Source organism: Sciurus carolinensis, chromosome 8, assembly GCF_902686445.1.
Source record: "Sciurus carolinensis chromosome 8, mSciCar1.2, whole genome shotgun sequence".
NCBI classification, from domain to species: Eukaryota; Metazoa; Chordata; class Mammalia; order Rodentia; family Sciuridae; genus Sciurus; species Sciurus carolinensis.
The window spans coordinates 138,459,368-138,483,696 of record NC_062220.1 but is presented as its reverse complement, the minus strand read 5'-3'; the positions used below and the strand labels follow the sequence as shown (position 1 = coordinate 138,483,696).

General features: G+C 62.3%; 1 protein-coding gene across 3 annotated transcripts in view; it reads left to right on the top strand.

The window, feature by feature from the left end:
• Positions 1-24,329, top strand: part of Dhx37 (DEAH-box helicase 37) — a 33,088-nt gene that overhangs the window by 4,422 nt on the left and 4,337 nt on the right. The window contains exons 3-27 of one of the 3 annotated variants that reach the window (XM_047561569.1): positions 1,313-1,425; positions 2,318-2,660; positions 2,919-3,067; positions 3,789-3,878; positions 4,918-5,014; positions 6,039-6,152; positions 8,038-8,139; positions 8,453-8,567; positions 9,009-9,104; positions 9,313-9,392; positions 9,778-9,922; positions 10,670-10,746; positions 10,969-11,201; positions 12,613-12,724; positions 14,784-14,890; positions 14,973-15,161; positions 15,762-15,886; positions 15,967-16,083; positions 16,915-17,087; positions 17,655-17,769; positions 17,888-18,025; positions 18,172-18,266; positions 18,345-18,418; positions 18,903-18,998; positions 19,104-20,518. In XM_047561569.1, the coding sequence (XP_047417525.1) occupies positions 1,313-1,425; positions 2,318-2,660; positions 2,919-3,067; positions 3,789-3,878; positions 4,918-5,014; positions 6,039-6,152; positions 8,038-8,139; positions 8,453-8,567; positions 9,009-9,104; positions 9,313-9,392; positions 9,778-9,922; positions 10,670-10,746; positions 10,969-11,201; positions 12,613-12,724; positions 14,784-14,890; positions 14,973-15,161; positions 15,762-15,886; positions 15,967-16,083; positions 16,915-17,087; positions 17,655-17,769; positions 17,888-18,025; positions 18,172-18,266; positions 18,345-18,418; positions 18,903-18,998; positions 19,104-19,227 (3,219 nt within the window). In that variant the 3' untranslated portion in view covers positions 19,228-20,518. The other 2 variants (XM_047561570.1, XM_047561571.1) reach the window with 2 other exon arrangements.

Here is a 24,329-nt window from a genome sequence, read left to right as displayed (position 1 = left end):
ATTACAGGCCTGTACCACTGTGCTTGGCCTAAATTTTTTTCTTTTTTTTTTTCTTTTTTTTTTTTTTTTTTTTTTTTTGGGTGCTGGGGATCGAACCCAGGGCCTTATGCTTGCAAGGCAAGCACTCTACCGACTGAGCTATCTCCCCAGCCCCCCTAAATTTTTTTCTAAGTTTGTAAAGTACCATCCCACGTCCAGCCAGTGACCGTCTCCACTTCCCCCTCGTGCGCTTCCTCCCGCCAAGCCCCTGCAGCAGCTGTGGAAGAGATGATGTCCTCCCATGGTTTCCTGTGGACTAGGTTAAAATTCTGTTACGGACTTGCCTGTGCCTTCCAGAGTTCCTGAGCACTGGTACCTGGATCTAGAATGCTGTTCTCCACCAAGACTGACGTGTCCTGGTCTCGTGGTGGCAGTGATGGGGGGGCTATTGAAACCTGCGGGGAGGCCTGGGTGCTGCTGAGGAGCCTGCCGTGCTCGGAACACCCAGAACCGTCCAGCCAGAATGTCAGCAGCGCTGGTGTCGAAGAGGACGCTTCCTGAGCGCAGCGTGACCTGGGCGTGCCACTGCACCAGCAGCCGAGGGCACCCCGGGGACATGCATGTCCCCTTCGCACCTGGGGTGTGGTCCCGGAGCTGTGGCCGGAAGGGCTGCTCTTCCAGGGTGTCCTTAAAAACTCCTTTCGTGTTTTTTCCCACTTTTTTCTCCCGTTCTGGAAAAACCCCGGGACCTGCCCCCACTGGCACGTGCTCTGCCGCTGAGCTGCGTTCAGCCGTTCTGCTTTACTTGAGTCGCAGTCTCACCGACTTGCCCAGAGTGGGCTCAGACTTGCCTTCCCCAGACTTGCTCAGCCTCCTGGTAGCTGGGGTCACAGGCGTGTGCCTCCGCGCCCGGCTTCCTTTTCAGTTCTGAAACGTGCATGAGGAGCAGGTCCGGCACGCTGAATGCCTCCGAGAGCAAAGGGAGAGACGCAGGCAGCTCTCACCTGTGGGAGGCCCTGTGCTGCGCGTCACGCAGGCAGCATGGGGGCACCAGTGGGCACAGCCCTCGTACCCTGGACGGCGGTGCCAGGCACGTTGGTTCAGTGTCCCGTCGGTGGACATCTGGACACTGAACGCCCTGTCTGGACTCATGCCGCAGGGAACCTCGTCCTGCGCCACCAGCGCCGAGCACGAGCGAGCCTGCCTGCGGGTGTCCGGCACTGCATGGCGGCTGGCGCCAGGCGTCGGGCCTGCTGAGATTCCCCCTGCTGTCCTCCTTCCCTTCTGAGGAGGTGCCACGCCGCCGCCTGTCTGATGTCCTTTCCTTTCTCAGCGAGCAGAGATGCTCCAGAAATTGAGTGACGTCCAGGTGTCGGAGGCCGAGATGAAACTCTTGTACACCACGTCCAGGCTGGGCACTGGCGACCGCATGTACCACAGCAGAGAGTGAGTCGGCTCCCTTTCCAAGCCCCTCCCTGCCTGCACCCCTGCAGGGCTGACAGGTGTGGCATCTTCCGGCATGGAGCGTCATGGGCAGGTGTGGGTGGTGGCCTGAACGTCCACGGTCCAAGGCCACCGTGCCACTGAACCTCCTGAGAGGCCAGGACAGCGGTTCTTGTTCCTGTGGTGTCCATCTGTCCTCACGTGAACTCGTCATAGGTGCAACAACCCTGGTTGCAAATAAGTTCATCTTCTGAGGTCCCCAGCGGGCATGAATTGTGGGGAGACATTATTTGGGCCAGTGCGGTCAACGTTCAAAAACTGGAGATCTCTGGCTAAAGTCAAGGTTCCCTCTGGTCTTGACCAGCTGGAGAGGCGGGTGTCCCTGCAGCCACCCTAGAGCAGTCCCTGTCCCTCCACCTCCACCCCGTGCTGGGGGTTCTCACACTTGCCTGCCGTGTTCACCAGGCCTTGCTGGTCCCTGTGAGCCCTGCCGGGCGTGAGCTGTCCAGGTCCTGTTTACCTAGGGCCAGCGATGTCCCAGGCTCTCCTCTGGGCTCTGGGGAGACAGAGAGGTGCACAAGAGTGAATTCCTTTCCTGTTAGGAGCTGACACCCCAGTGGGGGCAGCGGGCAGCAGTCAGCCCCTGTCTGTCTGCTGCTGGTAGTAGGAAGTGGGGTCCAGTAGGCGGCGGGGAGAGGCCCCTTGCGCTCTGGCCAGGCAGCGTCCCTGATGGGGAGGTTCAAGCAGAGGCGCGAGTGAGGGGAAGCGTTGTCTGCCGGAAGGTGTTTCTGGGAGGGGAAGCAGCTGGGGACTGGCCCTGTGGGGAGGAGACGTGGCCTCTGGGTCCCGCCCCGGTGAGTGGGCCCCGCACCTGAGGTGTCCGCTTTCCTGGCAGGAAGCCCGATGCCCAGGCAGTGCAGGGCCAGCAGAAGATCAGCAGCCTGGGGGGTGCCCACCGGAAGCGCGGCCACTGGCTGGCAGAGGGGGAGTCCACGTCCTCCGAGGAGTCGGAGCCTGACGAGGCGCCTGCGGCTGACGGGCCTGGGGCCCACACAGGGTCCCCCAGCGCACCTCTGCCACCGGCCCCAGCTGGCATTGGGCACGAGAGCCCCGCACCCAGCAGGCCGCCCCGTGCAGCCCGGGCATCTTCTCCCTCTCAGGGGACAGCCTCCCACCCGCCGAGGCCCCTGGCCAAGCCTGCAGTGTTTGTCCCCGTCAACCGCTTGCCCGAGATGCAGGTTTGTGATCGGGAGGGGAGGGGATTCTGGGGAAGCAGGTGGTAGTGGCCCTGGAGGCTCGGTATCCTCTCTGGGAAGGTGGGCAGTGACCACGCCTGGCGAGGCCAGACTGACAGCACGTGTCGCGATGCCCCGTCCTGTCACTGTGCATGTGCCACTGTGGACACGCCCCGTCCTGGTGGTCCCATGTCCAGTGGTGCCCACCCCCCACTGCTGCTCTGCTGCCCTGGTCCCCGCGCTGACTCCCTCTCTCCCCAGGAAGAGCGGCTCAAGCTCCCGATCCTGTCTGAAGAGCAGGTGATCATGGAGGCGGTGGCCGAGCACCCCATCGTCATCGTGTGTGGCGAGACTGGCAGCGGGAAGACCACGCAGGTGCCCCAGTTTCTCTACGAAGCCGGCTACAGCAGGTAGAGGCTGCACACGGTGCCTTTGGGTCCCTTGGGGACAGCGGCAATGTGGTCCCAGAAGCTGGTTAAGAACCTGAGCTGTGACTTCAGACGAGCTCTCAGCCTCTGGCCTCAGTCTCCTCGGCTGTGCGCTGGGGTGGTGGCGCTGCAGGCTGCGCTGCAGCTCTGGATGCAGCTAGTGGACTTGCACGAGGCACCTAGGTCAGCTTTGGAACGTGCAGCCCTGTCCGTAGGGTCATCGTGTGGCCTCCCGTGGGCCGTGTGGCCTGGTTGGAGTGAGACTAGGCGGAGCAGGACGTGGGTGGCCGGGGCCCACGGCGGGGCCAGGCTCGCTTCCTTCTGCAGCTGGTTGTGGGCTCCCGTGAGGGGCACCTGCCCGGGAAGCTTGTTGGTGGCTCAGGGCACACAGGTTTCCCTGGGGTCACCGAAGCCTGCTCTGCCTGGCGGGAACCGAGGGCCGCTGCCCCAGAAGGGACCCGGGAGCTCAGCACCACTGCTCACAGGACGCGGAGCGCAGAGAGCTCGCCTGCCGCCCGGCCCCACACTGTCTGTCCAGGCAGCGCCTTTGCTGGCCTGGCTGTTCCTTCCTGCCTCGGCCCTCGGCTTCCTGTCTGGTGCCCTGGGAGGGCTGTGTCCCCGCATCCTCCTGTCAGGCGGGCCCGCAGGTGGCTCTCAGACAGGGGGCCATGCTGCTGACCCTCCCTGTCTCCCTCCCCAGCAGCGACAGCATCATCGGAGTCACAGAGCCCCGCCGAGTGGCCGCTGTGGCCATGTCCCAGCGAGTGGCCCAGGAGATGAATCTGTCACAGAGGTGAGGCCCCGGGGCCCAGCCCGAGGGGCTTCCACGCTTGCCGAGGGGCTGGGCGGAATGGCTCCCACGCTGGCTCGTCCTGGGGGGGCTTCCTGCACGTGGGACCTGGGGACACTCACAGGCAGGGGTGAGTCCACCTGCTGTCCAGCTCCCGTCACGTGGGCCGTACAGGAGCTCAGGGAGAGAGCAGCAGCCCGGTGCCCACTGTCACTGTGATGTAGCGCTGCCAAGTCGATTTAAAACTCATGCTTCCAAAACACAAACCCCTCCAGGCAGCAGGTCCACAGGCCTCCCTGTGGAGAGCCGGCCCGCAGCCCTGGGACCTGGGTTCCGCCTCCGAGCCACGTAGCTTTTTTGGGGGGTGATTGAGCCCAGGGTGCTTAACCGCCGAGCTGCATCCCCAGCCCTTTTTACTTTTTATTGAGACGGGGTCTCACTAAGCTGCTTAGGGCTTCACTAGGTGCTGAGGCTGGCCTTGAACGTGGATCCTCCTGTTGGCCTCCCGGTCACTGTGATCACAGGTGCGCTCCACCACGCCCGGCTGCCTTTCGACTTTTTCCTGTAAATTTTCAGTCATACGCACAAGTACAAAGAACAGCATGGAGAATCGCATCCGGGCTCCTCACCTCGTAACCAGACCTGTGGCCTCCAGCCTCCCTGCCTTAGAGGCCTGGTCCTGTTCTCCGTTTGGGTCTGGAAGATGGGCACTTGCTTGGGCCCAAGGGCGCACCACCCCGGAGCCACGGCTTTGTAGTTTGAGTTGGGGTCTCACTGAGCTGCCCGGGCTGGCCTCACGCGCGGCCTCCTGAGGTGGGCGCTGTGGGTCGCCCCAGGAGCTCTCACTGACACCCCGGCTCGGGCCAGCGTCGCATCTGGGTGACGTGGCCGCTCAGTCACCTGAATCCCTCCCTCCTACACAGCCCTCCCCCTTTGTCCTGGACACCAGGCTTTGGAGTGGAGGTGGGTGGAACGGGGCCTGGGCCTGGATCGCTGCTGGGCCCTGCCTGAGCCAGTGCTGAGCTGAAGCCTGTCCCTGCAGGGTGGTCTCCTACCAGATCCGCTATGAAGGGAACGTGACCGAAGAGACCAGGATCAAGTTCATGACGGATGGGGTGCTGCTCAAAGAAATCCAGAAGGTTGGTGCAGGGACGTGGGTCTGGGGAGGGTCGGCGTCACTGCCGTGATGCCCTGGAGTGCCGCCTGTTGGCAGAGGGTCACGTATTGCGGTGCCCGTGCTGTGCAGTCTTGAGCCGGGTACTTGACCTCTCTGAGCCTTGGTTTCTTAGACACCTAGTGCCTTCCTCAGGGTTTGAGGCAGGAGCTGGACAGGGTCCAGGGCAGCGCAGCTGGGGCTCCTCAGCACAGTCCCGTGTTTTCGCTGCAGTGTGCTTTGCACGGTCTGCGTTCCGTGAGTGTCTGCTAAACATGGGGTGTGTGGTCACTGCCCTGTGTGCCAGACTGAGGTGTGGGCCCAGACCCGGTCCCCTCCAGGGGACTGCCAGGTCCAGGTGCGCTGCAGGGCAGCCCTGGATTGTGAGTGGGGCCCAGCCTCGTGCTGAGGAGTGGGGAGGGTGCAGGTTCCTATCCCCAGCTGCAGAAGCCTGTGTCCGAGGACGCTGCAGAGGTGAGTCAGGACGCTCACCGCGGCCTCCCAGCCAGCCACTCGGCCTCCGGGTGCACCCAAGGGAGTCAGGACGTTTTGGGACTTGGCCGGTGGTCACGCGGGGTGCTCATACGTCCCCAGAGAGGCCTGGGGAGGACACGCTGCTCCCGACGGGGTCTGTGTTGTCCCCAGGCGGGGTGACCTTGCAGGGACAGAGGTGACTCTGGCCTTGGCCTCAAGCCCACCAGGGGACTGAGGTCCGGGCAGCCTCTGATGGCAGTGCCCACCCCGTGCAGTACCCGGCCCCGACAGGCGGCAGCAGCCGGCCTGCTGGACTCTGTCTCGCAGCACCCTCCCCTGTGCGGTGCGCGCCACGGCGGCCGCCTGCAGAGCCCTCCACCCCCGTAGGCAGGCCCTGGGGCCCCGTTGACAGACAGGCACCGAGGCACAGGGAGGCCAGGCAGCGCCAGGGCTGGGAGCTGGGGAGCCGAGGTAGACAGCACGGGCTCTGCCCGCAGGCCTGGCTCGCGCCCAGCCAGCCTCTTGCCTGCCCCCAGGACTTCCTGCTGTCCAGGTACAAGGTGGTGGTCCTGGACGAGGCCCATGAGCGCAGTGTGTACACGGACGTCCTCCTCGGCCTCCTCTCCCGCATCGTGGCTCTGCGGGCAAAGGTAGCGGTGTGGGGGGGCTGGGCGTCTCCTCTCCTGGGGGGATGGCGCTTGTCCCCGATGGGCACTGGGAATGGACGCTCCTCTCCTGGGCCTCCATCTGGGCCCTGCTGAATGATCCACTGGGCACTGGCAGGATGGGGCAGGCACCAGGTCGGCCAGGATACCATCAGGCCCACTGGCTGTCAGGGTCCTTGGGTCCCTGTGCAGAGGCCAGGCCGAGTCCTGCCTCAGCAGGACCGTGAGTCAGTGTGACCTGCCCGTGGGACACTGCACTGCCCTCCCCTCTGTGGGGGCCCGGGTCCAGCCTCATGACCTCTGACCTTCCCCTGCATCCACAAAGGCTGGCCTGGAGCTCGCTCGAGGTGCCCTGGTGTCCAGGGTCCTGCCGAGGGCAGGGCTGGCTGCTCCCTCTGCCAGGTGGCCCTGGGGATCCGAGGCTGCCCCTGCCTTTCCCCGCCCCAGCCCTCTGTGCCCTCGCTGCAGAGGCAGCGTCTGGGGGCCCTGGGCGCCCGGCCACATGCAGGGCCCTGGGGGACAGACAGCCGTGTTCTCACTGTTCCTTCCCTTCCGGGGTTTCCGTTTTGGTGAGGGCAGCAGGTGGTAAGCAGGAGCGTCTGAGGGCTGATGTGGGCAAGGGGGCAGGGAGTGCCAGGGAGGGGCTGGAGGGTCAGGAGCAGCTCACTGGAAAGGCGACCTGTGAGTGGAGGTGAGGGAGCGCGCAGAGCGGGTGGCAGGTGCCAAGGCCCCCGGCAGGCATCTGCAGGGTGGGCTGGTTTGTGTGTCGCGTACTCGCGTGCCACGAACTTGACCCATTTACGGCGCATCGTGTTTGGGTTTGAGTACATCTCCACTGCCACCTTTAGAACATTTTCTTCACCCCAAAAAATACCTGGGCCCCTTGGTGTCACCCTATCCCCTCACCCCTGCCTAGGTGACTTGAGGTTTTGTCTGTCCGGGACGTTTCGCGAGGGGAATCTGTGCCCCCTCTGGCTGGCCGCTGGCCTGCGGTGCTGCGGCTTCACCCAACCGTGCGGCTCGGGCCTTGGCTGCTGTTGCGTCTGAATCTTTTCCATCTCTTCCGCATTCACAGAGGGGCGGACCTTCGGCCCCGTCACTTTCTGGCGGTGAGCGTGTCTGTACCGCTCTCGGTGTGGACGTGTCCCACTTCTCCTGGGGGTAGCCAGGGTGGGGCCGCTGGGTCGCTGCTAATCCTGCCTTTAGCCACGGTTGAGTGCGGCCCTTGGCACCGTGGAGTGAACCCCGTCCTCCCTACGGCCTGGTCCTGGCCGTCTGCCTTACGCCAGGTGTGCCGGGGTCTCCTTGTGATCTGGTTCTGTCGGGTGGCCGCGCAGTGAGCGAGGTGGGGCCAGCTAGGAGGGTGGGGGCCTGTGTTCCCCGGGCCCACGCGACTGCCAAGCTCACGGGTGGGGCTTCCTGGCAGCAGAGGACGGCCAGGAATGCAGCCCAAGGCGGACGGCTCAGATCTCTAGATAACCTTGTGTTCAGAGAGGTCTTCAGAGAACCAAGATCCTGGGGAGCAGGTTTGAAAACACAGGCAGAGGCTCGTGGGCAGAGCACTGGGCACAGAGGGGGCTGCCGAGGTGCGGCTCCAGTCAGGCCTCTCCCCTGAACCTCGGGGACAGACAGGCCCGGGTCAGGTGGGAGGCGACGGAGCTGTGTCCCCAGTGCCCTCCTGTCTCCTGCCCCACCTTCCACCGTCAGAGCCTGCCCTTGGGGTGTGCAGAGTCCTCTAAGGAGCCTCTGCCGGGCACAGGCAGGCCCTCCACTGGTCACACTGTCCGTGGGATCTTGGTCACCCAGGAGGCCTGGGGCTGGGGGGGTGTGAGTCCTGGGCTGCAGGGGTCACAAAGCCTGCCTGCTGCAGAGGCACCTGCCGCTGAAGCTGCTCATCATGTCGGCCACACTGCGAGTGGAGGACTTCACCCAGAACCAGCGGCTCTTCCCCAAGCCGCCGCCCGTTATCAAGGTACCGCCCGGCAGCCCTCTCCTGGGCCTCAAGGGCCGCACGCTGTGGTCTGGGGTGGCTCCTGAGGGGCCTTTCTGCCACACAGGACTTGATCTGTCAGGGACCCTGATCCATGCTGGGCATGGTGGCCAGCCTGAGGCCACACTGGCAGGGCCTGTCTCGCCTTGGAACGCGGGGAGGAGGGCGGCTGCGGGTGCGGCTCAGTGGTGAGGCGCGGGGCTTAGTCCCAGTGCCACCTGCAGAGAGACCTGGAGCCAGGAGGGGCGGAGGCCGGCCCCACACAGCCTGCCCCAAGCTTCCCCGTGCTCCGCAGGTCGAGTCCCGGCAGTTCCCCGTGACCGTGCACTTCAACAAGCGCACTCCGCTGGAAGACTACGCTGGCGAGTGCTTCCGGAAGGTCTGCAAGATCCACCGGATGCTGCCCGCAGGTGAGGCCGCGGGGAAGGCGCACCTTCCTGTCAGTCCACAGGGCTGGCAGGACGCAGGCCCCAGGCGGCACGGCTGCCTGCACCCAGCGCCCAGGGCGCAGCCCCCCGCTTCTGTGCCTGTGCAGGAGGCACCTCAGTGTTGGGCAGTCACGGGGCTCAGTGGCTCTGGGAGGCTGAGCCGGTGGAGGAGACGGCAGGGCGGAGATGGAGTCGGGTTGGTGGGCATTCCCCTGCCTCCGGCTCAGAGCTGAGGAGACCGGTGTCTGTCTGAGACCATTTCTGTCCTCGGGTCTGTGCCCAGGGGGCACCTGCGCCGGTGCAGTCTGCTGAGGCCCAGGGTGTCTGCCCCTGCTCGCCACCCGTGTCTGTGCCCCTGGCCTCTGGCGGGCTGGGCGGGTGTGTGTTGCGGAGTGTCGGGTCTCGCGCTGGCTCTTCCCACAGGCGGTATCCTGGTGTTCCTGACGGGCCAGGCCGAGGTGCACGCGCTGTGCCGCAGACTCAGGAGGGCCTTCCCAGCCCCCAGGGCCCGGGCACCAGGTACCCAGGCCCCTGCTCCCCGACCGTGTGCTCACCGTCCGCTGAGCCTGCGACGGGCCCCTGGCCAGGGCTTGGCTTCCACTGCCAGGCTCTCCAGCCCTCTGCCCCAGGGAGACCCTGCCATGCAGTGTGCTGCTCTGCACCGTGGGCTCAGGTGCTGGTCACTGCACCGGCCCCAGGTGTCTTTATCCCCCACTCACCTCTCCAGAAAAAGACCAGGAGGACTCAGTGGAGGAAATGCGAAAGTTCAAGAGGTCCCGGGCCAGAGCCAAGAGGGCTCGGACTGCGGTACGTGGGGCTCACGGGAACCCAGGCCGATCTGGACAGTGACCACTAGCCCATGTGGCTGCTTGGATTTCAGTTTAATTGGAAAGAGATGGAATTATAAATGCAGTTCCTGTTGCGCCAGACCCGTCTGGGGTCTTGGTAGCACGTGGCTGCTGGTGACCCCAGGGCTGGCACTGACCCAGCCTCCCCATGCTGGAGAGGCTGCAGAGCAGCCCAGCCCTGGAGGCTGCAGGTCGGGTGGGTGTTGAAGGCAGCGTGTCAGGAGGAAGGGCCCTGGGGTGGGGGGACCTCGACGCGCTGGGGAAGCGGGGCGGGGCGGCCTCTGCTCACCACGGTCCACACCAGGCCGCCCACGGCCACCGTGTCCGTGTCCTCTTGACTGCAGACGTTGCCCCAGATCAACCTGGATAATTACTCGGTGTTGCCAGTGGGCGAAGGCGACGAGGACAGGGAGGCCGAGATGGACGAGGAGGAGGTGGCCCTGGGCTCCGACCTTGATTTGGACCTGGGGGACGGAGGGCCGGACGGAGGTGCGGCTGGCGGAGTGTCTTCCCTGGCTGCTTCTGCGGCGTGCCCTGAACCCGGCTGCATGGCGGCCCCGTCGTGGGCCTGGGGCGGCCGTAGGGAATAGGAAGGCCTGTCCCGCCTGTGGCCGTGCACACCTGCCCCTGTCCAGCGTGAGCCAGGGGAGCTGGACCTGCTGGCCGTCTGTCCACACCTCTGTGCCGCCTGGTGCAGAGGGGACCCCAGCATTGGTCATGTGGATAAAAATGGACTCCCTCCCCAGGGCTCACGTTTGCCAGGTGGACTTGGTTACAGGGCCAGCTGGGGAGGGGGCCCAACTCGTGGGGCCCTGTGCGTGCGGGCGGACCAGCATCCTGCCAGGGGCAGGTCAGGCCAGGTGTGCTGACGTGTGTGGTCCCAGCTCCTCAGGAGCTGAGGCAGGAGGACCTCCTGAGTCCGGGCGTTCGACACCAGCCTGGGCAACGTCGCAAGGCCCTGTCCCTTCAGGAAAAAAGAAAGGGAGGAAGGGAAAAGCCTGTGACTTTTGTGTCCAGTTGAGACCTACGGGGCAGCCAAGAGTTCCCCCTGGGCAAGTTCGCTGGCCCGAACACCGTGCTGCCAGGGCAGGGCAGGGCAGGGCGGGCGTTGGAGACGGCAGCTGGGCAGCTACGGGAGGCAGCCTGGCGGGGTGGGCGTCGACATCCTGGGTTGGGCAGAAGTGAAGGCAGAGCCTCCAGGAGCCTCCCCGGGCTCTGCCTGCCTCCGCCCTGCAGGTGAGCAGCCGGACGCCTCCCTGCCCCTCCACGTGCTCCCGCTCTACTCCCTGCTGCCCCCCGAGAGGCAAGCGCAGGTACTGCTGGGCGTGCGGCCGGGCCCTTCTGCCTCCGGGATGCTGCCCGTCCTCCCCACCTGCCCTCTGACCACCCCGGGGTACTTGGGTCTGGGAGAGCAGAAGCCCCCCTGGGCTGGCAGCTGAGGACCTGGTGGCCAGACTGGGCGAGCCTGGCTTTGCCGGGGCCTCCGTCCCACAGACCCCCTCCTGACTCTGGCGTTTTCTCTGCGCCAACCCCAGGTCTTCAGACCCCCCCCAGAGGGGACGAGGCTGTGTGTGGTGGCCACCAACGTGGCCGAGACGTCCCTCACCATCCCGGGCATCAAGTATGTGGTGGACTGCGGGAAGGTCAAGAGGCGCTTCTACGACCGCGTCACTGGCGTGTCTTCCTTCCGGGTCACCTGGGTCTCCCAGGCGTCAGCTGACCAGCGTGCGGGTCGTGCGGGCCGCACGGAGCCAGGCCATTGCTACAGGTGGGCCACCTGATTCCCCTGCAGTGGACACTGGGGACAGGAGAGGCAGCGCCCGTCACCGTGTCCCAGGGAACAGCAGCCTCGCGGACATGCGGCATTGCCTGTCCTGCTGCTGAGCGAGGTCTCATCGCCAGCTGTCTGTCAATGGCCTGAGCAATGGCGAGCACTTGGAAGTGCCCGGTCTCTGGCTTTGGGGTGCTCGCTGCCGTGGCAATGCCACCATGACCAGTGTGTCGCCCCACAGAAGCCCCCTGCCCGAGACTCCCAGGCCCTGGCAGCCAGGAGGCTTCCCACCTCCGAGGTTCCGCCTGAGGAGTGGATCGTAGGAAGTGTGGCCTTTGGTGTCCAGCTTCTGTCCCAGCATGAGGATGTGGGGTCTGCTCCTTCCATGTGCTGCCCAGGTCATTGCAACCCACCCCTCAGCAGATGGACACCCGGGTGTGGCCCCCTGTTTCTGACTGAGGCGGGGTCTTACCGAGTCGCTCAGGGCCTTGCTCAGTGGCTGGTGTCACAGGCGTGCACCATTTGCCCGGCTGTGGCCCCTATTCTGCACCGGTGACAGGGCTGCTTGAACATTGTCTGTCCCCTTTCTCGTGGGCATGGCCCAGGGGTGAAGTCCCTGGTCCTGTGGCAGCTCTGGGCCTAATGAGCTGGTTCCATGGTGGCCGCCCCCTTCCCCACGGGTCTGTCTCTCCACGCCCTCGCAGACACGCTGCCTTCAGCGTGGTCCACTCTGTCTGCCCCGAGTGTGAAGGTGTCCGACTGTGGTCTGGACTTACTTGTCCCCCGTGGCTGGCACGGTGCCATCCCTGCACATCCTGGGCAAGGCTCCAGCCTGCGAGGCCCGTCCACCCCCGAGCGGCCTCATGCGCCAACTGTGCTCCTGGGCCGCCTCCTGACGTGTAAGCGTCCTTGGCAAATGTGTCCCCCTCCTGCTGTTCTTGGTGGATTGACAGCTGTTTTCTCAGCACTGTTCTGAGTGATGACATGGGGAAACGGAGGGATGTGGTGAGAGGCTTCCCCCAGGTGCGGGCCGCGGGCCGCTGCAGGGGCTGCCGCTCTCCCTGTGCCCGCCGGCCGCCGCCTCTGATGAGAAGCAGCTTAGTGACTGGCCCAGTAGGTGGCCGGGCAGGCCTTGTCCAGTGTCTAGCTGAGCACCTTCCTCAAGGCCCCACCCGCTGCTGGACCGTGGCCGACACGGGCCCTGCCCGCTGCTTGGGTTGTGCCCGCGGGTCTCCGCACGGCCCCGCCCGCTGCTTGACTGAGGCGGACACGGCCCCGCCCCCTGCTGGGGTTCTGCCCGCGGGTCTCCCCACGGCCCCGCCCACTGCTTGACCGTGGCAGACACGGCACCGCCCCCTGCTGGGGTTCTGCCCGCCGGTCTCCCCACGTCCCCGCCCTCTCCCTGCAGGCTGTACTCGTCGGCCGTCTTCAGTGACTTTGAGCAGTTCCCTCCTCCTGAGATCACCCGCAGGCCGGTGGAGGACGTGGTCCTGCAGATGAAAGCTCTCAACGTGGAGAAGGTCAGTGTCGTCCACCACCCCAGGTCCTGCCAGGCCCCTCCTGCCCTGGGGCCCGGAGCTGCACCTGCTGGTGGCCTGCCAGGTGGGCTTTTGCAGTGACTGACCCCACCCCAGGATGCTCCCCCTTGGGCTCCCAGGGGACAGTCACCTGGGCAGCGAGATCCGCACGCAGCCAGTGGTCAAGGTTCTGTTGACTCCTGGCTGCAGCCTCCCTGGCCAGTCCCCGTGGGGAGAGGAACCCTGTCCTGACTCAGGACAGTGGCCAGCAGTGTGCCGTCCAGGCTGTGCCCTGCCCCTGGCTCCTCAGGCCCCCTGCCGTCACAGTTGTCCGGGCCCCTCTGAGCTGTGGAGAAACAGGCCTTCCTGAAGTGAAGGTCTCTGTCCAGAGACACGTCTAGCAGGTGCCAGGACCCAGGTGGCCTGTTGCTCTCTAAAACCACGTCCTCGCTGGGCCCAGTGGCGCCTGCTGCGCTCCCAGCTCCTGGGAGGCTGAGGCAGGAGGGTGGCCTGAGCCAGGTCTGGGCAGTGTGAACCCATCCCTGTGGAGGAGGAAAGTCCAGCATCGTCTGGTTGCAAACGTAAGGGATTGGGAGTGGCCGAGTCCCCGAGCTTGAGACCCTTGGGCAGCATGAAGCCCGCCCTGCCGTCCAGCTTGGCCGCGGCTGTTTCAGAGGTAGCATCTTGCCTTTCTGTGGTCTTCTAGATGTGACCGGTTAGGCCACCACTGTCCTGGGCTTGATCCTTTTCCAGGGGAGAACAGCGGGTCTGGATGCGGCTCAGGTAGCCACTTGCCGGCGTGAGTGCGCTGGGGTTCCGTCCCCGCTCCGCATGCACATGGAGACGAGCCCACAGCACAGGGCCTGGGGAGCCCAGTCTGCTGGGCGCTCTCCTCTGGCCCCTGAGGGCTGCCCCGTTCTGGAGATAAGATGGCCTGCATGGGCCCCGGGGCTGGACAGTGCTGGGCGGGTGTGGAGCGGTCCTGGCTCCAGGGCACCACTTGGAATGCCTTTGTTTAAGCCGGATCAAGTCACTTCTGTGGAAGTTTTCCCACTGCTGCTTGCTCTGGAGAACTCCAAGGTCCTCGTGGGGCCCGCCTGCCCTCCCCCAGACCTTGCTGCCCAGCACTCCCTGCTCATCCTGGCCCACTGCTGTCAGCTCCTTGTTGCCCTTCAGTGGGCCACACTCCTCCCACCCCGGGGCCTTTGCACATGCTGTCCCCATTGCCTCCTGTGCTCCGTGTAGATCACTGCCTCCTGCTCAGGAGTCGGTCACCCCAGAGTCCTTTCCTGGTCACGCTTGTTTTGACAACTGTATTGAGATAAGAGTCTGCAGCGCGTCTATTAAAGTGGTTTTTAGGTGCTCACAGAGCTGTGCGGTGGCGGCCATTTTCATTGCCCCAGAAAGACATCTGTCTATCGCGCTCTTGCCCCGTCTCCCGCAGCCACTGGCAGTCGCTGGCTGCTGTCTGTGGCCCCTGCTGACCTTTCCTGGGTAGAGTCGCACACTGCGGGCTTTGGCGCCTGGCCGCTGGGCGGCATGTTCTCGTGGTCTTGGGGTGGCGTGTCTGCCACACTCTTCTCTGACTGGACCTGCCATTGGGCTGCTGGGGTTGCCTGCCATCCATGGTCTCCTCAGCTGGCAGGCGTGGGCTGTTGGGTCTAGCTGTTTGTGACCCTTTCACGTGGCCACTCTGGAAGGGCAGCGTCCGAGTGTCTGGGGCACTGTTCTGTGGTGCCGCTCGTTCACATGAAGCTGCTGACCCTGGGCAGGCAGCGCCCGGTGAAGGCCGAGCCTTGTCCCGTGGACCTCCACCTCCACAGCTGGTGCACAGTAGGAGCTCAGGACATGCTCTTGGGGCCTGGAGGGCTGGGCACCTCGCCGGGGCCTGGAGTGTCCTCTGGCCACTTCTGCACACCCGGGTTCCAGGTCCCGGGAGGCTGAGGGTGCTCAGGACAGGTGGAGGGTCTCGAAGGCTGCCGGGCCTCGGAGCAGGCGGAACCTCAGTACTCGCACATGGACATGGACGTCCACACTGTCCCCTCCCCGCCTGTCTCCCCAGGTCATCAACTTCCCCTTCCCAACGCCTCCCTCCACGGAGGCTCTCGTGGCTGCGGAGGAGCTGCTGATCGCGTTGGGGGCCCTGCAGGCCCCGCAGCAGGCAAGAAGGTGGGTGGGGTAGGTGGGCGCGGAGCAGGCCTGGCCCGGGCGCCCCTCCCGGCAGCCCACCCACCACAGCCTCCGTCTGCAGGATGAAGCAGCTGGAGGTGTCCCGGCTGAGCTGCCCCATCACAGTGCTGGGCAGGACCTTGGCCACCTTCCCTGTGGCTCCCCGCTATGCCAAGATGCTGGCGCTGAGCCGGCAGCACGGCTGTTTGCCCTACGCCATCGCCATCGTGGCCGCCATGACCGTGCGGGAGCTGTTCGAGGAGCTGGACAGGTGCGTCCACGCCCTGGAACCCCGGGCTTGCTGGCCCAGGAGAGGCCCATCCCCCTGGGCACTTCAGTGGTGGCTGCAGCGCCAGCTGCTGCCTCTGAGAGATGGCGGATCGGGGGCTGAGTTGGGGCCCTGGGGTGGAGGGCGTGATGCACGAAGGGCACTCTGCTCCCGCTCCACTCCTGCCCCGCTGGCTCTAGCAGGCCCAGGCACACGCCAGGCCAGCAGAGGCCGGAAGTGACGTGATGGCAGCCCTGGCCGGCACCTGCAGCTCTGAGCCGTCTCCTCGGGGGGCATCCGGGGGCATGGGAATTGCAGCTGGATCGTCATTGGAGCGAGTGGGCCGGTGCGACCGGAGCACTCTGAACCGACCCCGCAGCTAATGGCAGCCACTCTTTCGGGCTTGGGGAGCGTCCTCCTCACCCAGGTGCCTGCTCTGCAGCTCAGGTTGCTGACAGTGTGCCCAGCAAGCAGCCTTGCCACCCACCTTCCTGGCCGGGGCGTGCAGTTCCATCTTGGCAGCCGCTGGCCGCACGGTGACCCCTGCATCCCTGAGGGTGGCCAGGCAGCTGCGGTGGGCAGTGAGCATGTGTGTGTTTGCAGGCCAGCGGCCAGCGAGGAGGAGCTCGCCTCCCTGAAGGGCAGGCGGGCCCGGGTGGCCCAGGTGAAGCGGGCCTGGGCGGGGCAGGGAGCCTCCCTGAAGCTCGGGGACCTCATGGTGCTTCTGGGTGGGTATCCACCTCGGGGGCATGACAGGGGGGGTCGCCCAGGAGTGGGGGTCCGGCTAGTGACACTCGGTGGTCCCCAGGCGCCGTGGGAGCCTGCGAGTATGCCGGCTGCTCACCCCAGTTCTGCGAGGCCAATGGGCTGCGGTACAAGGCCATGTTGGAGGTCCGGCGCCTGCGGGGCCAGCTGACCACTGCAGGTACGGCCCGCCCCCAGCGCACCTGCCGGCCCTGCCTGGCTCTTCTAGTGTCTAAACTCAGGAGAAGGTGGCGTTGTGCCAGCTCACCCAGCAGGGCTCACTGACCCGCAACCCCGGCCTGTGCACGGGTGCTCCTGCAGCCAGAGGTGTGCGTGCGACCCAGCAGCTGTCCCACGGCGGTGCCCCGTCCCTGCCCTCTGCCTCTCCTGGACTCCTCTTCCCTCCCTTTGCCCCCTGAGTTTCAGGCCCTCGCATTCAGGACTTCACACCTGCACCAGCCACACAGGTGACTCCTACCAACAGCCCCCGGGGCCTGGCAAGGAGGGAATGTCCTCTTCCCATCACACACACTGAAGGGACACCATGTGGACACAGCAGCCCCTGCCTTTCCCTGAGGTGGATAGGGAATCCAAGTTCAGTTGAGGCGGGTTGCAAGGCGTGGTACCGGAATTGTGGCTTTTCCAGCTGACACTTCTCCAGCACCAGGACCCTCTGGGGACTGTCACCACACTGGGTCACCCCTTATCCAGTCCTGTCCCGGGTGCCTCAGCCTAGAACTGCTCGCAGCTGCCCTGCACACTGGTGGCAGTTTGGCCATCTAGGGGTGGTGCCCACAGGCTTCCCTCCAGGATGAAGAGCAGAAGGTCTGCGTGGGCTTTCGTCCAAGTCCAGGCCCCCGGGGGAGCAGGGGGTTCTCTGCAGGTCACCGCCACTCACAGGAGCCGTCCTAGCCTAGGAAAGAGGACACGGTGGGCCTGAGAGCAGGCTGGTGCCCTCCCAGAGGTCAGGGCAGGACCACCCAGGCTCACTGCCCCCTCTGCTCTTTGTCAGTCAACGCTGTGTGCCCCGAGGCCGGCCTCTTCCTGGATCCCAAGATGCAGCCGCCCACCGAGAGCCAGGTGACCACCCTGCGGCAGCTGGTGATGGCCGGCCTGGGCGACCACGTGGCCCGCAGGGTGCAGAGTGAGGATCTGCTGGATGAGAAGTGGAGGAACGCCTACAGGGTGGGCCCCGGGCCTCGGGCAGGCACTCGGTGGGCACTCGGCGGGCAGTGGGCCTCAGGTGGCAGCAGGCCTCGGGCGGGCACTCGGGTGGGGCCGAGCCGTCACAGAAGCCCCCCGAGGACAGGTGGCTCTCGGCTTCTCGGTCAGGGCCTCCCCAGGGTACCTAGCAGCAGCCATGTGGAGACGTGACCCCAGCCCGTGCCACGCTGCCGTGTCAATCGCGCCCTCCTCGTGCCTCCACGGCCTGCCTCTGACCTCCCCGCCACCCTGGAAGGCCCGGCCCGGGTCGGCTCCTGCTGGGTCTGCCTCTACCAAACGTTCGCGTCACCGAGTGAGGCCGTGTGCCCTTGGTGGCTGGCCCTGTCACCGCACCCCGTTTCCAGGTCCATCTTCCTGGCCTGTGTGGACACCCGTTCCACCTGTCCTGGGAGCAGCGCTGGCCTGCATGCACCTGGCCGCCCTGGTGGGCACTCCTGCTCTCCAGGAGCGTGTGGCCGGGGGCCGCGCGCAGGCAGCAGGTCTCTGGTGCTTGGGTCTGTGCACCGTGAACGCCATTCCCCTCTGCAGACGCCTCTCCTGGACGACCCGGTCTTCATCCACCCCAGCTCCGTCCTCTTCAGAGAGCTCCCCGAGTTCGTGGTCTACCAGGAGATCGTGGAGACCACCAAGATGTACATGAAAGGTGCCGTGTTGGTGGCCAGCCCTCTCCTGCCGCGAGGGTGCTGCCAGCGTGGCCCGGGACCCTTGCAGGGAGGGCTCGTGAGCCTCCGCCCACCGTGACCCGCCCCCTTCCTGGCCAGGTGTCTCCGCTGTGGAGGTCCAGTGGATCCCGGCTCTGCTGCCCTCCTACTGCCAGTTCGACCCGCCCCTGGAGGAGCCGGCCCCCGTCTACTGCCGCGAGCGGGGCCGGGTGCTCTGTCACCGGACCAGCGTGTTCTGTGAGTCCCTGCCGCTTCCTGGGCGCAGGTTCCAAGGGTCACCCAGGCCTCCGGGCCTCCTGTCCTGACAGGCAGGTCCAAGGACGCAGCTGGATCTCGGGAGGGCAGCTTCGGGAGGGTCCCTGCTCACCCGCCCTGCCCTCCAGATCGCGTCGGCTGGCCCCTCCCTGCCGTCCAGGTGGATTATCCGGAAGGCCTCGACTGCTACAAGCACTTTGCGAGGTTTCTGCTGGAAGGGCAGGTAGGCTGCCCGCGCTCCCCGGGCCTCCTGCTCGCTGCCGCCTGGGGGAGCCCAGCTCACCCTCCCGTGGTCTCCTAGGTCTTCGGCAAGCTGGCCTCTTTCCAGGGCTGTCTGCTGTCCAGCCCGAGCACCATGCTGAAGTCGTGGGCCAGGTACGGACTCCAGGGGCCACGTGACTTCCCTAGGCTGCCGTGACAAGTGTCCACATGTGGGGTCTGTGACCATCAGGAACCTACTCAATTTCAGAGGCCAGAAGTGTCCTCAGGGTGGGCCGGGCATCACCCGCCCTGCAGGACAGAGGGAGGTCCTTGCCTCCCCGGCCCTGCTGGCCACTGGCTTCCCTGGTTGTCCTGTCTCCGTGGCCTCTTCCTCCACGTCTGCCCGCTCCTCCTGGGTGGCAGCAGTCACTGGATTTGGGGCCATCCTGATGCGGTCCACCCTTATCTTAAGTGACACCTGTGTAGCCCAGGGTTCTGGGAGGACCTGAATTTGGGGAGGAGGTCACTGGTCAGCCCACTATAGCCTAGCCAAGGATGGACAGTGGACAGGAAGCTTCCTGCCCACCCGGGCCAGCTGAGCACAGGCTCCACCCCTCCCGTGCCCAGCCAGCTGCCCACAGTGCACCCCCGCCTACAGGCTGCAGCCCCGGACTGAGAGTCTGCTGCGAGCCCTCGTGGCAGAGAAGGCCGACTGCCGGGACGCCCTGCTGGCCGCCTGGAAGAAAGACCCCACGTGTGAGTCAGGCCGTGGGAGGGCCCGGCCCTGCGGCGGGTGGCGGGGTCCCCAGCGCGTAGGTCTGGGCATGGGCACGCTGATGCGGTCCTCTCCCGCCTGCAGACCTGCTGGCCGAGTACTGCGAGTGGCTCCCCCAGGCCGTGCACGCCCGCATCCAGGAGGCCTGGCCCCCCACCTGACGCTGCCCGGACGCTGGGCTGCAGGACCGGGGCCTGAAGAGCCCTGAAGAGGCTCCCGCACCGGCGGCTCCCCAGCCCCGGCCGCCTGTCCCGCTTCCTCTTTTCTAACTGTTTATTACAAGGTGGACAGTTACTTTGTCTCACAGGCTAGTCCCTGTCTTAACGTGCTCTTTGGGCTACATTAGCCCCCGTGGAACGCCAGGACTGGGGGCGCCTGCTGGCCCTTCCCCGAGGTGGGGTGCCCCCCTCCCTGTAGCTGCAGAGGCCCCAGGGCTGCCCCGACCCTGGCCCTGGACTCAGAGCTGTCCCAGGCTCTGCTCTGACCTCAGACGGCCTGCCTCTGGGAGGTCGGCCCCAGGACTTCCGTGTGTTCTGGTCACAGGGACCGAGCAGTTTGTCCCCCTGATGGTCAGCTGTCAGGCAGCAGGGAACAGCAGGGAGCTGACCCTTGGCCATGCTGCAGAGGGCAGGCCCCAGGACTTCCGTCAGCTCTCTCCACAAGTCCCGCGTGGGCGAGGGAAGGGGTTCCTGTCCGAGGGTTGGGCTGGCTGTGAAATAAAAGCTGTGAAATTTGTTTATCAGAAACAACAAGGGGAGACAGAATTACCTGAAGAGCAGGAGCGTGGCCACTGGAGCGTCCAGAAAGGTCTGGCTTAGTAGAGGAAGGAGCCCTGCTCGCTGTGTTTATAGCGCCGCAATCAAAAGGACACTAGGAGCTTCTTCCAGCAAAACAGGATGGGGTGGCGTCCAGCAGGCCGTCTGGCTCTAGCGAGCATCTGAATCCGGGCGAGGGAGCCCAGGATGAGCACTCAACTTGGGCGGCCTCGCTCAGCGCGACCGAGCGTTCCCAAGACCAGGTCTTCCTGGTCGGGGCCCAAGTACGCTCGGTTCTCACACGTCACGGGGGCTTCCCACGGTCAGCCTTGAACGGGCCCCAGGTGGCACAGGGGAGCCCCAGGCCCTGCCTCCTGTCCTGTGTGGTGATGGCCAGCGTCTCCTGAGCCGAGGTGGAGCCTGGTCCCTGTGCCCGGCTTCCGTAGCGCTGGTGCAGACAGGGCCACGACGTGCCACCAGACTGTTCTGAGTATGGACTTGGGGGACGACCCCGGGCACAGGCCGTCCCTGGGGGTCAGCCCTGCGGCCTGGCTCTCATCATGGCCCTGGCTCTCACTGTGGCCTCCCTCGCCGCGGCCTTGCCTCCCACCGTCTCAGAGCCCCAGCAGGTTCCTTCTCCGCTGTGTGGAGTCCAGCCCCGCCCTTCCCTCGCCAGCTTCCTGGGGCCAGTGGCCCCGGCAGCCGGAGGAGCTTGACCCACCGGCACTGGGCAGGAAAACTCGGGTTCCTGTCCCGACCCGCGGGACATCAACACGGGACCGCAAACCTGAGAGAGAAGGAATGAAGGGACAAGAGACGCAGGGAGAGGCAGCAAGACAGGAATTCTGATCAAGCTGCAAATTTTTATTGTTCACACAGGGGTATTTATACTGAGGGAAGGAGGGGTGTGACAAGGTGCAGGCTGGTTGGCTGTGTTCTTCTGCTGGGTTCCTGATAGGGTGCAAATTCGTGCCGGCCGGGAGGTGAGGTTCGCGCCGGCGGGAAGGGAGGGGCGCTGCTGCTTATTGTAAAGATCAGAATGTTCTCAGAATAAGAACTTCTTGGTCCCTGACATTTCCCCCTTTCTTATATAAAATTATTGACCATTTTTCGATAGCCATATTTTAAGGGGGGTGATAGAGGCTATGCGCTGAGGCGGGGGCGCGGCTTGCCCGAACAGGTACAGAGCTGGAGTGACAATCCCTCGGGAACTGCGCCTGTCTTGGGTTGTCTGTGGCAGAGCAACATCCTTACCCGTCATTGGATAATGAGGCTCTAGCCCTCATTTCCTGTCTTAGGTTGGTATGAGCTCTCACGAATCTTACCCGTCATTGGCTGTCCAGTTCAGCTCACAGGGGTGATGGTCTTTTAAGATCATCATCACGATCCATCATCTCCAGTCGATGGTAATGAACCTGAATAGGTTTCGCCTGTATAGCCTCAATTTGAGCTTTAAGAAAAGCCATGATCTTGTTGAATATCAAAGGACCTATAGATACAATAAGCAGCAAGCAAAGGAGGGGACCTAAGAAGGGAAGAAGATAGGGAAGGAGTCCACTGAATCCAGTCCATAGTGGATTATCAGCCAGTGCTTGTCGGCGTTTTTCTGAGTCTTCCTGCAGCTGTTTGATCTTGTCCTTAACAATTCCTGACTTGTTGGCATAGAAACAGCATTTTTCCTGCAAAGACAGACAAATGCCTCCCTGTTCGGCAGTTAGAAGGTCTAAACCTCTCCTATTTTGTAGGACCACTTCTGCTAAGGAATCCACCTGATCTTGAAGATCTTGTATGGTGCTTGAGAGTATCTGTACATCAGAAATCAATTGTCTGGATAATTTTGTATATTGAGTAAGAGAGACCCCCAAACCAGCAGTACCTGAGGCCACTGCTGTAGAGGTTGTGCAAGAACAGGGTCTGTCATTCAGGGGATTTTTCGCATAGATTGTTAGCTACATCTATAAGAGAGGAAGATTCATCCTCAGGGGGAAGGTTTCCGTCCCTGGGTTGTGGTAAATCATTGACCTGTTTGACCAGGCGTTCTGGTAACCATCTTGGGGCTGCTTGTTCTTGATCTAAAATACAAGCTGAGCCTCGTCCCCAAATGAGGACGGGATCTGGGCCTTTCCATTTATTTGTTAAAGGATCGCGCCACATAACAGATGGGCGAGCAGAACTAGAAGAGGGATGCCAATGTCTGTCTGCGGTCGAATGTCCTTCATTGTCTAGGGTAAGAAAGTTAAGAGCAAATAATGCATGATTAAGGCGATCCCTGGGAGTGGTAAATGCAAGGGAAGAGGCCTTAAGGCGGGTAAGCCAGGTTTTTAAGGTGAGGTGTGCACGTTCCACAATGCCTTGACCTTGAGGGTTATATGGAATTCCAGTAGTATGAGAGATTTGAAGAGTGGCACAAAACTGTTTGAACTTGGTACTGGTATATGCAGGGCCATTATCTGTCTTAATATGTGCTGGCTTTCCCATTATGGAAAAGGCTGAGACAAGATGAGAAATGACATCCTTGGTAGCTTCTCCGCAATGCGGTGATGCAAAAATAAAGCCACTAAAGGTATCTATGGAAACATGTATGTACTTTGTTTTCCCAAATTCAGGAAAGTGAGTAACATCCATCTGCCAAATCTGATTGGGCAGTAATCCTCGAGGGTTAACACCCAGATGTTGAATAGGAAGGGAGACAACGCAAGCAGGACACGCTTTTACAATTTCCCTTGCTTGTTGCCTGGTAATTTTACAAAGTAGCCGAAGGCTCTGAGAATTTAAGTGGTGAAGTTTGTGTAAATCTGTGGCCTCTCGGATGGATCCAATAAGAACTGGGAAAAGGGACCGAGTGGCTGCATCAGCCTGAGCATTACCCCGTGATAGGGGACCGGGAAGATCAGAATGTGCTCTAATGTGTCCTAAGAAAAATGGATGTTTTCTAGCCTGAATTAGTCGTTGAAGCTGGTTAAACAAAAAGGCTGCGTTGGAGGAAGCCTTAATGGCGGGTGAAATCTCCAATAGGGGCACAGAATGGGCAATGTAAGCACTGTCTGTATAAATATTAATAGGTTTATCAAAAAATGTCATAAAGACTTGTGTTATAGCAAACAATTCTACAAGCTGTGCTGATGGATAAGCAGTGTCAAAGGTGGTAGGCTGATTATCAACAACAAAGGCTGCACGGCCATTGCTGGAGCCATCTGTAAAAACAGTAAGGGCTTGTGGAATAGGAGCCTTCCGAGTAACCCAAGGAAAAATAAATGGATGTAACTGAGCAAAATGCAAAAGGGGGTCATTGGGAAGGTGGTTATCAATTATTCCCAAAAAGCCTGATAGAGCAATACCCCATTCATCCCTCGTCTGTAGCAAAAATTGGGTTTGATCCTTAGTGTATGGAATCAGAATGTTATCAGGGTCTTTGCCAAAATGTTGTCGAGAAAGCAAGCGACATTTAATAATGATAGAAGCTACCTGAGCAGGATAGACAGCAATAACTTTAGAGGATGTGGCGGGCAAATGATCCCAAAGCAAGGGGCAACCTTTATTTTTAAAATGTGGATCCCACTGCCAGAATAGTCCCGTGGGTGTATGAGGGGTGTGTAATATAACCAAAACCAAAGGAAGGTTATAAGATATTTGTGTAACAAATTGTTGAGCAATGGCTTCTGTGACTTGAATTAATGCTTGCCGTGCCTCGGGAGTAAGCTCTCGAGGAGAAGAAGGGTCAGAATCTCCCCTTAAAATATCATTAAGAGGCAAAAGCACATAGGTGGGTAGTTTTAAATATGGTCTTAGCCATTGGATATCCCCTAGTAGTTTTTGGAAATCGTTAAGAGTGTGGAGATGGTCCACACGCAATTGTATATTAGGGATTTGAATTTGATTAGTTTGAAGTTTGAGGCCCAAGTAGGTGTAGGGGTCCTGTGTTTGAACCTTATCAGGGGCTATCTGAAGTCCCAAGGCAGTAAGGGCTTTATAGAGATCCAAATAACAATTGTTAAGATCATAGGTATTAGGTGCAGCAATTAACAAATCATCCATATAATGTAATATATAAACTTGTGGCCACCGCTCTCTCACAGGGTCTACTGCTTGAGCAACATATTTTTGGCAAAGACTAGGGCTGTTAGCCATACCCTGGGGAAGGACCTTCCATTGAAATCTTTGCATAGGGCCCTGAAAATTGATGCGGGGGAGGCTGAAAGCAAAATAGGGTCTGTCATCAGGATGTAAAGGAATAGTAAAAAAGCAATCTTTTAAGTCGATGACCATTTTATAATAGTCCCTAGGAATAGCTACCGGTGTAGGGATGCCTGGCTGTAATGCCCCCATCGGGCGCATAACCTTATTGATAGCGCGCAAATCCTGTAAAAGGCGCCATTTGCCTGATTTCTTCTTAATAACAAAAATAGGAGTATTCCAGGGTGAGGTTGAGGGTTCCACATGGCCGGCTGTCAACTGTTCCTGTACTAACATAGAGGCAGCCTCTAATTTTTCTTGGGTAAGGGGCCACTGATCCACCCACACAGGAGTTTGAGTTTCCCAAATAATTTTGTCTGCA